At 37.7% G+C, this 15,361-nt stretch overlaps 3 protein-coding genes across 3 annotated transcripts; 2 read left to right on the top strand and 1 right to left on the bottom strand.

Moving 5' to 3' along the window:
- Window positions 1-4,033: 4,033 nt before the first annotated feature.
- On the top strand, window positions 4,034-4,969 carry LOC146619180 (olfactory receptor 52N5-like). Its single transcript, XM_085370296.1, has one exon. It carries the CDS (start codon window positions 4,034-4,036, stop codon window positions 4,967-4,969), a length of 936 nt encoding a protein of 311 aa, XP_085226422.1.
- Window positions 4,970-7,812: 2,843 nt separating this feature from the next.
- chrna10a (cholinergic receptor, nicotinic, alpha 10a) lies at window positions 7,813-11,201 on the bottom strand. The gene is made up of 5 exons (XM_085370880.1): window positions 11,114-11,201; window positions 9,960-10,105; window positions 9,638-9,792; window positions 8,596-9,128; window positions 7,813-8,513 (listed from the first exon to the last, which is right to left on the bottom strand). The coding sequence occupies exons 1-5, from the start codon at window positions 11,199-11,201 to the stop codon at window positions 7,813-7,815; spliced, it is 1,623 nt and encodes a 540-aa protein (XP_085227006.1).
- A 1,000-nt stretch (window positions 11,202-12,201) lies between these two features.
- On the top strand, window positions 12,202-13,568 carry LOC146619178 (acyltransferase PGAP2-like). Its single transcript, XM_085371098.1, has 5 exons — window positions 12,202-12,369; window positions 12,468-12,717; window positions 12,970-13,076; window positions 13,178-13,286; window positions 13,438-13,568. The coding sequence occupies exons 1-5, from the start codon at window positions 12,202-12,204 to the stop codon at window positions 13,566-13,568; spliced, it is 765 nt and encodes a 254-aa protein (XP_085227224.1).
- The last annotated feature ends 1,793 nt before the right edge of the window (window positions 13,569-15,361 follow it).

Here is a 15,361-nt window from a genome sequence, read left to right as displayed (position 1 = left end):
GTTCGGCCTTTCCAGAAAGTATGAAAGAATACTAATTAAAACAGAGCTCTGAAGTGATCACAGCAGGCAATGGGGAACAAGGACAATTTTTACTCACACAAAAGGGCAGTAAGGACATTAGGACTAATCATCTTCCCCTGGGAAATGGATATGATGAACCCTTGAGCTGCTTTGATAATTCATTTGACCCACTTATTACATTATTTGCCCTTTCTTAGTACTGTTCCACAGAAAAGGACATGGGTTGAGTTTACTGTCTCGGGCCTTTCTATGTAAGGTTAAGGTATTTTTCTGCTTGATTGTTTATTTGAGTGGTTGACTTATCTGATGACATGGTTCACTGGGACATAAACATATTCACATTTGGGGAATTTGAAATTGCCCCAGTCCCTGGTTCATTTTCAGATGTTAATGTAGATATGAAATATTGAAAATATTTATTTATTTATTTTTACATGTGCTTATGCTTTTATGGAGCACTCATTGAAATACATGGAAAATCATGGAAATATATGGAAAGAGGCAGGGTAAATCCTGGACTCCAGCTTGCCACAGGGCACTTTTTTTTCTTGTATGTAATTCAGTCAAAACTAAATAAATCATAGGTGCACAAAGGAGCTTAATAGCAGGTCCTTCCTCCCAGCAGCTGTTAGACTTTATAACCATCACTCTGCATATTATCAAAAACCAGTGCTACCATTTCTATGCCACAAATTTCACAAATTTTTAGAATCCCAACACAAACAACACCTGTCTCAACATTTAGAATAACTTTTGAGCATACACTTTTTTGTGTTTTTGTTTGTTTTTTCACTCAAACTCTTAGTTTTGATGTTTTGACAAACTACCAACAGCCTTTGATTAGATGATCTCAGGCTGCGAGAGGGAGTGTGAGGTTCTAAGAGATCAGAAACATAGGCAGGAGATGGTCAAGGTTCTTTTTGCTCAAAAAAAAAGATTGTTACAGTAATCTAAGCGAGAAGAAATAAAAGCATGAATAATCATTTCTAACTCAGATTTAGACAAAAACGTTCGCAGTTTGGAGATATGACAGAGAGAGCATTTTTAAACAGCACAGCAGGTAGAATGTCATTTGGACAAGTGGTGATGTTCATTTTATCCAGCAGAAGTGAAAGGTCATGTATGGTCAATGGGTTAAACACTTACAGCAAATGAGAGGGAGGTGGACCAGAGACACAATGCTCATATGGACATTATTAACTTTATCTACAAAGAAGTTTAGAAAGTCATCACTCTCACATATAGAGGACACAGGTACTGGGTGGTCCACGGGGGAAACAATAGAGTTTATGGGGCGATCATGGCTCCAGAGTTGGGGGTTCGCCTTGTAATCAGAAGATTGCCGGTTCGAGCCCCGGCTTGGGCAGTCTCGGTCGTTGTGTCCTTGGGCAAGACACTTCACCCGTTGCCTACTGTTGGCCCGGTGGCGCCAGTGTTTGGCAGCCTCGCCTCTGTCAGTGCGCCCCAGGGTGGCTGTGGCTACAATGTAGCTTGCCATCACCAGTGTGTGAATGTGTGTGTGTGAATGGGTGGATGACTGGATATGTAAAGTGCTTTGGGGTCTTAGGGACTAGTAAAGCGCTATATAAATACAGGCCATTTTATGGTTTCGAACAGTACTTTGGAATTTTTCTTGTTTGATGAGATCAACTGAGAAAAATATCCTGATCTAGCTGATTTAATGGTTTCGTGCAGGGAAACCCAAACTTCCCTAAGGTGGAGCCTGTGAACATCAATTTTAGTTGATTTCCAAAGGCGTTCTGCTTTCCTACAGAGTCTTTTGACGTTCCTTATGTCATCGTTTAGGAGGAGGAGCTCTTTTTGGGGCAACAATGACAGTTTTTAAAGGTACAACTGTCACAATCCTGAGTCTTTGGACCCAGCGTTTTGGGTTTTAATATATTTTGATGTTTATAGTGTATGTTTAAGCTCATTACGTTTTCTATGTTCATTTGCTTATTAGTTTCCCCTTATGTTTTCAACCCCTGTGTTAAGTCTCCCTTACCCTTCATGTGTTTCATGTCTGCATGTCTTTTGTTAAGTTCATGTCGTCAGGTCTGCTTTACATTATGTTTCCTGTTTTATTTTGAAAGAGGTCCTGTGTTCTTGTGTTCATTGTGTTTAGTTTTACGTTTCCCCTGTGATGTCGTTATGTTCATGTGTGTCAGCTGTCTTGCCACTTCTCCTGATACCTCATGTGTGTATTTAAGTCCTCTGTCTTCCTGTGTTCAGTGTTGCATCCTCGCTTATTTATGTCTGTGTGTTCTGTTTGCCAAGTCTACCAAGTTTATTTTGTATTGTCAAGTTTAGTTTAGTTTTTCCAGTGTTCAGCAATAAAGCCACCATTTTGAGTTTCAGCCTGGCCTCTACGTTTGTGTCTGCATTTTGGGTCCTTTCATGCCTCTGTCCACACAGACTTTGACAGCGTAGCAACATCAGCATCAGTGCAGCCCCTGATCACATGAGGATCCATAAATCAGAAAACTTCAGGGCAACATCCTGATTTATGAACCACTTATTGAACAAGAGATTGGATGGTGGTGTTTCCAGAGGGAAGCTAAGGTTAAAAATAACACAAGAATGGTCACTCACTTGTACATCCTTAACACAGAGATTAGTTGTGTCTAAGCAAAGAGAAAACACGAGGTCCAAGGTGTGGCCTTTAACGTGAGTGGGACCAGAGACATGCTGAATAAAATTAAAAGAGTCAGAGGCCATGCTACAGCTAAGATCATCCACATGCAGGATGAAATCGCTGATCTAATAATGGAGGATAAAAAGTCTGTGAAATCCTGGATATAAACACCAGCGGGGCCGGGAGGGCGGCAGATTAAAACACAGTAAAATATATTTGATGAACCGACCTTAAGAAACTGTGACTCAAAGAAAGGGAAAGTCTCATAGTCCAAAGCTCTGCAGGAGAAACTGTCCCGGAAAACAGTGGCAAGTCCAGCACCACCATATAATATAAGGCCTAACTTAAATGGTTGTTTTTTGTTTTTTGTTTTAGTTTGATTAAGTGTGTTAAGCTGTGTCAGCAGATATGTCTATAACACTTAGTTGCACTTGGTAGTAATGATAAATCCATGGCGGACAAGTCCACATTGTTTCCATATCCCATTGCTTTCTTCATGTGTCTGGAAGGACTGCAGGTAGAGTGCAGGTCACAAACATACAGTGAAAAGTGGAAAGAGTACAATTTCTACAGATAATACACACTGGCCACTATTTATGGTCCTCATTCTTGTTAATAATTTAAAATGTGCTTGTTAACTTTTTTTTTTCTTCTTTCGAAGTGTATGGCAGGAAAAGTTTTGCTTTTATTCTTGCATCTAGACAAAAATTAAATATCAAGCTCCATATTAATTCATGTGGGAATCTATAACGAGCCCTTGATAAATATAGAACTGTAGCTGAAATGGAGAAGCCAGTAAATTCATATCAAATGTTACACCCTGAATATAAAAGTCACTCAGCTGTAGCTGCTGATTAGATTCCTTCCTCCACAGCCAAGGTGCAAAACACTAGCAGCTTAAAACACTGTGACTTCACATTGTTGTAGGTTTTGTTGAGCATTTTTTTGTTTTGTTTTGTTTTGTTTTGTTTTTTTCAAAACATCTGCATTTTCACTATAAAATGTTGGTACTTTCCTTAGTTTATGGTTATGGTTTATTGGTGTCAGTTTTAGTTGTTGTTGTTTTACACACCATATTTGAAAATGAATGAAAAAGGGGTTTTTTTTTTATGCAAGAGAACAAGACAGAATTTGATTACTGAATATTTCAATTGAAGGTAATGTGTTTTTAAAAGTGTAATTTAATTTAATTTTGTGTTTGTTTTTCTTTTTTTGTTATCATGAAGCATTTTTAATCATATTTTATTTTTATTGATTTTTTTTCCAGGCAGAAAAAAAAGTGTAATAAGTATGTTCATTCAGCTTTAACATACTGGGACACTTATCATGTTTCATTGTCAGTGTTTTCTCTTTTAGGTTTCCCATTAAGTAAAGAGAATGGAAAAAAACAAAACAGTTTCAACCGATATTCTGGAGGTCCAAGGTTTTGACATTTCTCCACAGTTAACGTATCCTCTCTTTTTCTTACTGCTCTTTGTTTACTTCACCCTGCTTTTTTCTAACATTGGAGTCCTTTTGCTTATCATTTCTCAGAAGAGTTTGCACCAGCCAATGTACTTTCTGTTTTGTAACCTGTCTGTCAATGATCTCATAGGTAACACAGTCCTGCTGCCTCAGCTAATGGCTCACATCTTGGCAACCGAACGGTTTATCACCTACAAACAGTGTGTGGTTCAGGCTTTTCAAAGTCACACATTTGGATCGGCTTCACATATGATCCTCATCATTATGGCAATTGATAGATATGTGGCAATATGCCACCCCTTAAGGTATAGTTCCATTATGACAACCAGAACTGTGGTTGGGCTGTCCGCAGCTGCCTGGGGGGTGTCAGTAGTGCTTGTGTCTATATTAATAGGTCTTACTGTGAGGCTGTCCCGCTGCAGATCCACTATACAAAATTCTTACTGTGACAATGCATCACTATTCAAGCTTTCTTGTGAGGACGTGTCCATAAACAACATCTATGGACTCTTTTTCACTGTGCTGCTGTTTACTAGTTCAATTGCAAGCATAGCTGCCACCTATTTTAGAATTGCTCTCATTTGCTGGATTAAGAAAAACAAAGACTTAAATAACAAAGCGCTGCAAACATGTGCAAGCCACCTTGTTCTTTATCTGATCATGCTCTGGTCAGGATTTTTAACAATTATTTTGCATCGTTTCCCAAATTACCCAGACTTAAGGAAAATTGCATATGTTTTATTTCATGTTGTCCCTGCTAATCTGAATCCAATAATTTATGGAATGCAAACGAGATCATTAAGACATAAAATTACTGAAATACTAAAAAGAAAAGTGACTCCATCCTAATATTTTTTTATCTTAAATTTACAGTACTAATAATAATACATTTTATTTATAGGCGCCTTTAAATACCCTGAAGGTCACATTAGTACAAAATAAATAAATAAAGTAAGGTTTTCAGTGGTTGCAACTAAAAGGTACCTATTTTAGATTAACCTTTTCTTTTAACTGTAGTTCCAGTTCCTTTTGAAAAGTCTTTCAACAGCTCAATAACAATAACAACAGCATAAAATGACAAGACATCAGAATGAGTGACGCATTAATTTTCCTCCCACCCATGTATTCAAATCTAAATGTTTTCTACCAACCTTTTTTTTTAAGTGGGGCCAGGCCTACACACTTCTATTGATTGATTGCTGAAAAGCCATTAAAATAATATCTATGACAGAGCATAAAATAAATAAAAATGTCCTTATAATCAGTATCACTATGCATGTATTTGGAGCTGAGTAATGCATTTGTTTTCAGTAAGCTTGTGGGTTTTTTTCTGTGTAGTCATTGTTAATAACTTACAACCCAAAACTTATGCTCAAAAAGTTAGTAATGTTTTTTTTTTTTTTTACTTTAATAGAGTATCACAATACAAAATGTATTGTACATATACCAATAGGGAATATATTTTCAGTTGTTTATTATGTACCCTTGCAACTATTATTTTCCATCTAACGCTAACTGAAGCTTCTGAGGCTTCTTTGTCATATCCTATTAAAAACAAAAGGCTTTTAGAGTTTTTTAACTAATTTTACTCATAAAAGCCAACTAAGATTACTGTGTGGCTAAAGATAATAAGAAATGCCAGTGATAAAATATTTCCTTGGTGAATGGCTGTTTGGATCAACTTAATCAATTCAGTTCTTCATTCTAATCCATTATCAACACTGTTCTGTATTGTTTGGCATCATTGTGTTCAAGGAGTTGTCTTTCACACCTTCAAATTAGGACCATCAGATAGAAGGAAAACATTTTTTACCAGAAATATATTTCTGAATTTAAAAAAAAAAAAAGAAAGAAAGTACCATTGTAATCCCCCTAAAATACTTTCCTTGTCTTTCTGCATGCCACATGCACCTGGATTATCCAGGACAGATTATTTTCCCATGACATTTTACTGTAATTCTTCTCTACTTCTGTTAATGTGACATTGCATTGTAGTGCATTTCCTAACAGTTTAGAACAGAGTACTGCTGACTAAGCATTCAGACTATTTTCCTTTCTGGTCGAGATTAAAGAGGGCTATCCCTCTCTAAAACATATAGATGAGGGATTATACCAAGAGCTAAGCTAATGGCTGCAAACTATGAGATTTCACAGTTAATGCATAAGCGTTACACTAGTGGCATCATCATAAGCATGTTATATGTTTTAGAGAAACTGGTAACACAATTTCTATCAAAGGGTCTTGTGCTAGTATAATTATTTTATACCCATGCCAGCTGTTATATTTTCATGGATTTATAAATTAGTCAAACAAGCCATGTGAAGCATTAAAAGAGCATTGAACCCTCTCAGGGTTCACTGGAGGCCTTACTTTCTCAGGACACCACCATAACCATAGTAACTGCTTTTGATTTAACTGCTTTGTCAGATTTTGGGTTGGAGGAGGGCTGGAGCCTATTTTAGTGAGGGGTGGGATAAACCCTGGGCACATCACCAATCTATCACAGGGCTATTCAGCTGATTTTAATCTCTGCAATCAACCTGACACGTGTGTCTTTGGACTGAGGGAGCAAGCTGTTCGCCCAAGAACAGGGAGAATATAGAAGCTCCACACAAAAAAGCCTCAGGTGCTGACTGTTTTGAATGAAAAACCCTCTTTCTGTGACATGACAATGATGACCACTATATAAAAGTTACTGTCACATCACGGGTTCGTGAGGTCCCATTTTGGACCCTCTATTTGAAAATTATGGGCATTACCATTTAGGCTTTTTGGAGACAAAAGTGACAACATTAGGTTCATTCATAGATCTATAATTAACCTTGCATTACAGATACCTGCTAATTAGTGCAGATACCCAGTCTCATTAAGTGAGCAATGCGTCTTTAACACTTTAATACCTCTTGCATAAGTCACAGTGCATTTTAAATGGGTGAGCCATAAAATAATAAGAAATAATTCAAATATATAATAAATCACCCTGTAAATGGGAATTTTTCCCATAGAGACTTAAATGGTTTATGAACCAGGACGAAAACATGTTTATTTCTGCTCAAAAGTTGTGTTTTTCAACAGTCAGTCTCAAGTGGCTAATTAAGTATTCAAGGAAACTGCAAGTAACAGTTTTTGCTGCTTAAATGATCTGTATGTTTATTTCATCACTTCACTATTTCGTTTCGTATCAGTAAATTAATTGATTCTTTTCTGGAATGTGGACATTTTAAATTTTCCTGCAACAATAAGACATTTCTTAAGCAACAGCGGATAATATTTATTTGTTGCTTGTTGATATTAGTTTATGAAAACCTTAAATAAAGGGGAAATAAAAGTTGCTGTATAGAAATTAATCTGTATTTTATTTTTTAAAAGAAGAACTCAATAGTGAACAACTGAAAAAATATCATTATCATAAAATATATAGATTTGACAAAAGAACTTCCCACTTCTTGGGTGAGTGGAATAACTTTCACATAGCAAGGGGAGAAAGTCCATAAACAACAACTTTATCAAAGATTTAATTCTACTCACAAAAAGGTTTGTAATAGGAGATGAAATCTCAAACATTCCTGGAAATATGAGAAACTTTTACAGAATCTGATAATACTGGATTATTCCTGTCCTAACCTGGAATAATCTTTATGCTATTAACAGCATTTCATGCTGTCACCAAACCTTCTGAAAAGGTCTGCAGTTATATGGTTTTGCCCATGATGAGAAGGCTCATGAAAAACACCATAATGAAAAAAATCCACATGAAGAAGCGGTCTAAAACTTTGGCCACCTTCTTCCACTCTCCAGTCCTTTTCTGCGTGGCCCTCTGATCTCTGTGGCAGTTGGCTATATACTCTATGTTACGCAAGAGCTGTGTTTCATTGCTTTGGATGCTGCAGGAAATCTCTCTGTCTTTTTTCTCTCCATCACTCACTCCTCCCTTCCTGCATCTCCTCCCCTCCCCTGAGTCACCACAGTCCAGGCTTGCAAAAATGCCATTCTTCCAAGAGCTGTAGTTGCTAGTAGGGTTCTTCCCGATTGAGCCTATAGGAGACAGCATCTGATCCATGTCTTCTTTTTCCTCTGTGGGCATAGGTCCCACTATCTCTTGTCCTCTCTCCATTCTGAAGATGCAGTCCTCTCTGCCCGGTCCCGCCTGACCATTCATGGTGCAGTTGGTGTTCTGTACAGGAGGAGGCTCCTGTTTCTCTGGCTGAGGTGACATGCAGTTCTCCCCAACTTCATACACAAAGCACATTCTGGCCATGTACTGCAGAATGACTTTCTTGGCCCATTTGGGAACAGGCTTGGCATCAGGGCCACAGTGGTGTATGTTCATGACAAATATGGTCAGAGCAGTGGAGGCTGTAATCATTGTCATTGTTGCAATGTAATATTTTCCTGTGGAAGGAAATAAGATGAGAAAATCTGTGAACAGATTTGTAGTGCATTACTATCACGCATACTGGGATTTGATTCTTACCAATTAGTGGTACATTCTCAGAGGGGGGCATGATCTCTGCAACCAGTAACTGAAAGACAGTGAGTGCCAGCATCACTGTGACACCCAATGACACCTTCTCTCCAGAGTCAGCAGGAAGGTAGAAACCAAGTGGTGCCAGAAAAGAGATCATCACACATGGTATGAGCAGGTTGAAGACATAGAAGGATGCTTTCCTCTTAAGTTTCAGTGTGTAGGTCACATCTGGGTATGGGTCAGCACAGCAACCATAAAGAACAATGCTCTTCTTAGCTGGCATATCAAGCACCTCCCACTCAACGTTTTCCACCAGGTCAGCCAGGTCAGCACTCTCCATTGCATTAAGGATGTCAAGCTGGTTACCGTTGTAGGTCCAGGAGCCGTAGGTGAACCGGCATTGCTGAGCATCAAAGGGGAAGAAAGACACATCCACTTTGCATGAGCTCTTAGTGATTGCTGGAGAATCCCACATTATCTGTCCATCATGTCGAATCACCACATTGGTGTCCATGGGACCAGTGAAATGATCATCTGCGCTAAAAAACAAAGAAATCATTGCTGAAAAAACAATGTTCAACAACACTGTAAATTCATACTAGGAGCAAATTTTGAATAGGTCTTTTACAAAAACAGCTTTGATTAGTTTCAAACTGGAAAGGCACAAGTACACTAGGTAAGGATCGTGTCTGTTTTTATTGCTTTTCAATAATATAACATGATTATGTTTAATGTTTCAGCATCCTTTAGTTTCAATGACACTTTTAAACCATGGGAGGCATCATTATATGGAATTACTTTACACCTACTTACCTAATACTTTCTTGCACTTTCAATCACTTTTCTAAAATTCAAATTTTATGGTTTTGTTTTTATAGTTGCCTAGACTGTTGTATATGCTGCATTATTGGACTATAAGAAGCAGTCGGCATAGGCCTGTACACCTACAAATGACAGCTTCAAAGCATGTTTAGCTTGTGTATTTCATATTGGGCAGAATGTCGTCATACAGTATTGAATTTGTGAACTCTATGCCCATCCAACCTACCTGTTATAGAGAACTATATCAGGTCTCCATACATAACTACCCGGTATGCGGATGGTATCAAGGCCGTCATAATCATCTTTATTCCATTTAAGGTGTGCATCAAACCACACTTGCCGTATCCATAAATATGCAGTTAGAATTTGGTTTCGCTCATCCTGTAATATATTGAGAAAGGGGATCATAAAAGGGGAATATTACAGTTAAAACAGTAAAAATAAAAAATAAAACACAATAAAATAAAATACAAAACAGCAATACAGATATATGTGTATCTGCATGGATCAATTTCACTCATACGGTTATGTGCACTGTGGGAGTTTACCATGTCAATTATCTGGGAGAGTGTAACCTGTAGAGTTACATTCAGGATGGTGTTTGTGTCCTCTACAGGCCTCAATGCGCTAGTGTAGTTTGTGAACAAATCCTTTAGGAGTTTCTGAGCATATCTTCCATGAGCACACCAACAAGCTAGGGCAAGGAACAAAACAGTTTAAAGCTATGTTAACACAAAACATGTGATGCATTTCAGTATTCATGTATTTCCATTTTAATCGAGAAAAATATGTGTTTGCTATGAAAGGCATGCTGGTGTGATCACGGATCATTAGATTTTCAAGCCAGTGACATGCACAGCAAAGGCAGTGCTGTGGATTTAGAGGGTTGCAAGAAAAGGGAAAAACATGTGGGGCATGTGAGACAAAATATGGATGGTACAGCAGATGGTGGTAGGGAACAAAGGGCAATGGCAATCTATATTTCCCTTCTATAAGGCTCTAGAAATAGACCAAACACATCTGCCAACATGTGCCAACAGTGACTTTCGCTGCTAAAGCTCAGTATATAGAGTGCAACATGCAACATTAATCCAGTGAACAAACAACAAATAAAAATGAGCCTAAACCTGGAGGCAAAGTATTGGGAAATATTCGTCAAACGCACGAAGCCATTATTCACGCATTAAAATAAAATCTAATTAAAATAATCACTCATCAATCAGGAAACGAGCAGGAAGAGTTTTCAACAGGAAACGTAGTTTATAGCACTAAATTTATTCCCAGTGTCAACAATGGATTTGGACTAACCAGATGTTAACCTCGAGTCCTGTTTCAATAAAGCCTCTGAGCTGGATGCAAAGAAGGTCTACAGGATTATGATGACAGCAAAATCCCCAAACAGCTGGCAACAAGTTTGCGGATTGCGGGAAACAGCTTGAGGGGGAGAGGAAATATGAGGTGAAAAGGATGTTCTATAAAATATAATAGATGCAATGCAATACAGATGACTGGGATCACACGTCCAACCACACTTTATAGAAAAATGTTATCTAAAGCTTTCTTCTCTGCTAGGACAGTTTTAATATAGTTCCCTTTCATATGATATTAAACCAACCTAAATAGGAACGCAAAACTGATCGACATACCGACATCGTTTTAGATTATACGAGGTAAACAGAAAATAAAACGAAAGTAAACTTACTCGGCAAAATACCGACACACAGCAGCCAGCGGAATAAAGTCTTCGCCATTCGCCATTGTTTCATCTTGCTGAAGCAAATGCCCTCCATCCGAGAACCATTTGAACTGCTCTGTCCCCAAACACGTTTTATTCGCCGAAAATAGTCTTTACAAAAACACACCGATGGGGGAAGTCAGCAGCGATGTAATCCGGTGCTGTACAAGCCCAACAAGCGCTCAGGAAGGGGCGGGACAGAACGAATCCAGCTGATACGACCACGTGTACACCTTGCACAAACACGGCGAGTTAAAGGTGGTGTTGTGTATTATCTTTGATGGGGTTTTGGTGGCGAATTAATGATAATAAGAACAGTCCCCTGTTTGCTGTGATTCAGCACCACGGAGAGCTACCGGCAACTAACAAACAAATAATAACACATTTCTCGCTCCTTGTCTTCGGGCTAAATCTGGCCAATGATTTTTTTTTTTAAAGATAATAATTACATAATACATAATTTGCATTATGTCGAAATATATATGCTGTAGCAATCACAACACTGTCCTCCTCGACTTTCTCTTCCGGGTGCTGGTGGTCCCCACCTACTCGTTTTACACGACAAGGATGCTACACCCGCAGGCCCGTTATCATCTCATCGGAGCATTCATCTGAGGTCGCGTAATGCAAACAACAAAACAAACAAAACAAACACCCCCTAAAATGCGGGAATTTAAAATGACTGGATGAGCCGAGCAGTGTTTTAGGCGATCGACGATAGCTGATTGAGAAATGCACGTCCACCGCCCTGCATACTTAAATATTATTGTTACAGCGTAGGTATTGTTGGGAGAGACCACTGGCAAACAGTAAACAGGGTGAAGGTAGGATGGATTTAGCCATTACATGTTCAGTAAATTCACGCGAATGTTTTAAATCTGAAATGTTCCCGAGTGGTTCAAGATAAATATTGACCTTATGGATGTACTTGACATGTTTACTCATCTCCAGTCTATTTTCTTCTTACCTAGCATAGCTACAGATGCCAAGAGCGTTATATCCCGTATGTGATCATCTTTACACGATTGTTTCTTTTCCCGCTGTCGCAATCTAAAATGCTACAAAGTTCAAATATTTTGGGGCATGAAAGACCCCTGGTTATTAGGGTATCCTTCGCCACCTGTGTTCTGGCGACTGTGTGCCTACCCCTGCTCGGGCTCATCACTTGTGTCTTCATATCCTCTGTTTTTCATTTTGAAGATGCCACTGGTACACACTGCCAGGTAATGTGTATGTTTAGTTCTATGGTAGTAGTTGCAATACCTTATTATGTATTGATTATATATTTTTAACCTAAACAAAATTCTTGATGTGTGTTTAGGTTCCTAATTACCTGCCATCTATAAGTGCCTCTATCAGCTTAAGTCCTGAGTGCCACATTTGGCGATTCTGCATTGGACTACACTCAGCACCAAGGTTACTGGTGGCTTTTACCTACTTCAAGTTTTACAAGGCTCGCTTTGCTACCAGGTTTCCAGAGAGTTTACTCAGCTGTTTAAACCTGGGCTTTTCTATATCTGAAAACATTGGACTCTTGTTGCTCACATACGTATCATCCACTGAAACTTACTGTGAGTATTCTGAATTTAGTTTGCATTTCTGTACAGGCCTTGTCTGCACAAATATAGTGTAATACTATAATAATAATAATACTGATAATACTATTACCTATTCTTGTACATTAAAAACAAGCAGTTTCAGTTGTGCTAAGTATGATATGACTGGTGGTTGGTGCATTTATGTAAAGTTTAATAACATATTATCACAAGTTCTCCCCATTTGTTGGTCAAATTTCCCTTCCTCTTTGTGTTTTTGCTCCTTAGTTGTGCATAAGGAAGGTTTTGTCCTGTTCATTGTAAGTTCTCTAATCTACATGTTGATAACCTGCCGTTTATGGAAATCTATTAAGAAATATTCCTTAAGTCCTGAGGTAAGAAATAGCAAATGAGGCACTAGAACTTAAAAACTGCCATATCATTTGTAGAATTACAGTCAATTTCAGTATTTGTTTACTTTGTTGTGCCCTCACAGGATGCCAAGTCTCACCACTGGAAAGTGCGTTTCTTACTTCTCAATGTATGTTTCTGTGCTTTTGCTGGATTCTTTTACTGGAAACACAACATGTACTGTGAATCAGGGAGTGAGTATTTAACCCATCCTTATGTTTCTGTGTGGATTGTGTGCTGCTTTATTAATATTAATCATCAACCATCATATTTACAGTAATGCAAATATTCACAATATTCTGACCAAATTATATTTTTTCTGTACTCTGTTTCTTCTTTTATCAGGTTACACATTCTTTGCCCTGTTTGAGTATCTAGTTGTTTTCTCCAATATGGCCTTCCATCTTACAGCCATGTGGGACTTTAAGAGCCGGGAGGTCATGCTCATTTCATCTTCAGAGGATAAAGACTTCTGACTAGAAAGTCAAGGACTAGGTACTACATGTACCACCCCCCAACCACCTGATGATAGCAGCCTTGATCCTGCTGAAGCAGAAGAGTGGGATGAAGGCCTTTTCCATATATTTCCATGATGACCAGTCACAAATCCTTAGTGAGTGATGATGTCTGACAAATGAACATAAGATATGCACATGTGCTACTGTAGGGGTATTAGGATAACTTTAAGTGCATTCTTTTGCCTCAGTGTCTCATTCATGGATGCCTTCACCAACCTACATGATGTTATGTAATGTGACATTTTAACTTTTATACACTGCACAGCAAATTTGTGGTCATACTAGAAATGTGCCAAAGTAAAGTGATAGTTCTTCAAGTATGCTTGGCTTTTATTTTGAAATATAAACTCAAGGATAGGAAATGGATGCATTCTGAATTCTAAGCCTTAGTGTCCAGCTTCAGAAACACTGCACTCTATTTAGAGTCCTCAAAAAAGATTGGCACCGATACTCACTTTCATGTAATAAAATGCAATATTCAGGTTGCTGTTGACAAAGCGCTTTATTCTATGTTGTTACTTATTTATGGTTTATTTTTTAAGGGCAAGTATATTACATGAACCACATTACACACCAGAGTATTTTTAATCTTAGCTAGTTTGCCATGCCCATTCCTAGTCGGGCTTTTAAAACACAAACAGAGACATAATAAAGTTCAGTAAATCATAACTTTAAATACTTCTGCAATACTGGCAGTTGAAATGTTAATTTAACACTTTTCAAAACAGATTTCCTCAGTAATATGTGAGGAACTGTGCACACTATTGTGTCCTGATTACCTAACTCTTCGCTGTGCACCAAAATTAAATCCCCCAATAAAAACCTGTAGATTTAAATGAAAGAGTATACTCCAGATTGACATGCCATATCAACAGATTTAGGAAAAACATGATAAAATCAAATTTAATTAAAGTACCTAAATTAAAAACAATCAATCAATCAATCAATCAATGAACCGTGTAAAATTATCCAATACAGTGAATACCTTACCTGAGAAAGTCCTATATTTGTGAAACTGATAATACTCAGGTCTTGTTAACACTGTGTTGGGGATAGATTCACATTTTTGTGATGATGGTTAAATTGGCAGGTTACAGCTCAAAGTTAAGATCAGCCTATAATGTCAATACACAAGCCTATATTATCTGATCTCAATACCAGGAAGGTTCAGCTAAAAATACCTATGTAACTGGCAAATTTAATTTAGGGTGCACAATTTAAGTTTGTTTAGCCTGACTACCTTTACACAACTTCAGCGCATCTCTTTATACTAGTTATACCATTATCAGTACCATATCTGTTGGTGCCTGTCCTGTTTAGGCCTTACACTTTCCATGTATGCACAAAGGAATTCCTGCACATGGAAATAAATTTGTCTGGTTAAAGTTTAAATGGAATTGTTTGCATATTTGTGCAAACTGTGCTGTGTCTAATAAACAAATCACTGTAAAGGTTATTTCATCGTTCTAACAGAACTTAAAATATATATGCACTTCAACTTATGATTGACTTAAGACATCATTATATGCTACTGTTCATTTGTATTATACCACCAAGATTGTAAGGTAGTCTCAAAATATTTCCTCTGTATATATCTTGCAATATGATTGAATTTGCACTGCTCTGAAGTTTCTTATAATCCACCATATATCTAAACCAGATGATGCAAATGATCAAAGCTTAATATTGTGTAGGTTCTAATATTAAACAATCTATCAATCAATAATATTAACCAAATATTATGTGACAAA

This window comes from Diplotaxodon limnothrissa, linkage group LG14 (genome assembly GCF_057381915.1).
Source record: "Diplotaxodon limnothrissa isolate DT_005_m linkage group LG14, D_limnothrissa_male_GT1.1, whole genome shotgun sequence".
Taxonomy (NCBI): Eukaryota; Metazoa; Chordata; class Actinopteri; order Cichliformes; family Cichlidae; genus Diplotaxodon; species Diplotaxodon limnothrissa.
Note: the sequence above shows the minus strand (reverse complement) of the source record. Positions and strands in the feature narration are given on the sequence as shown.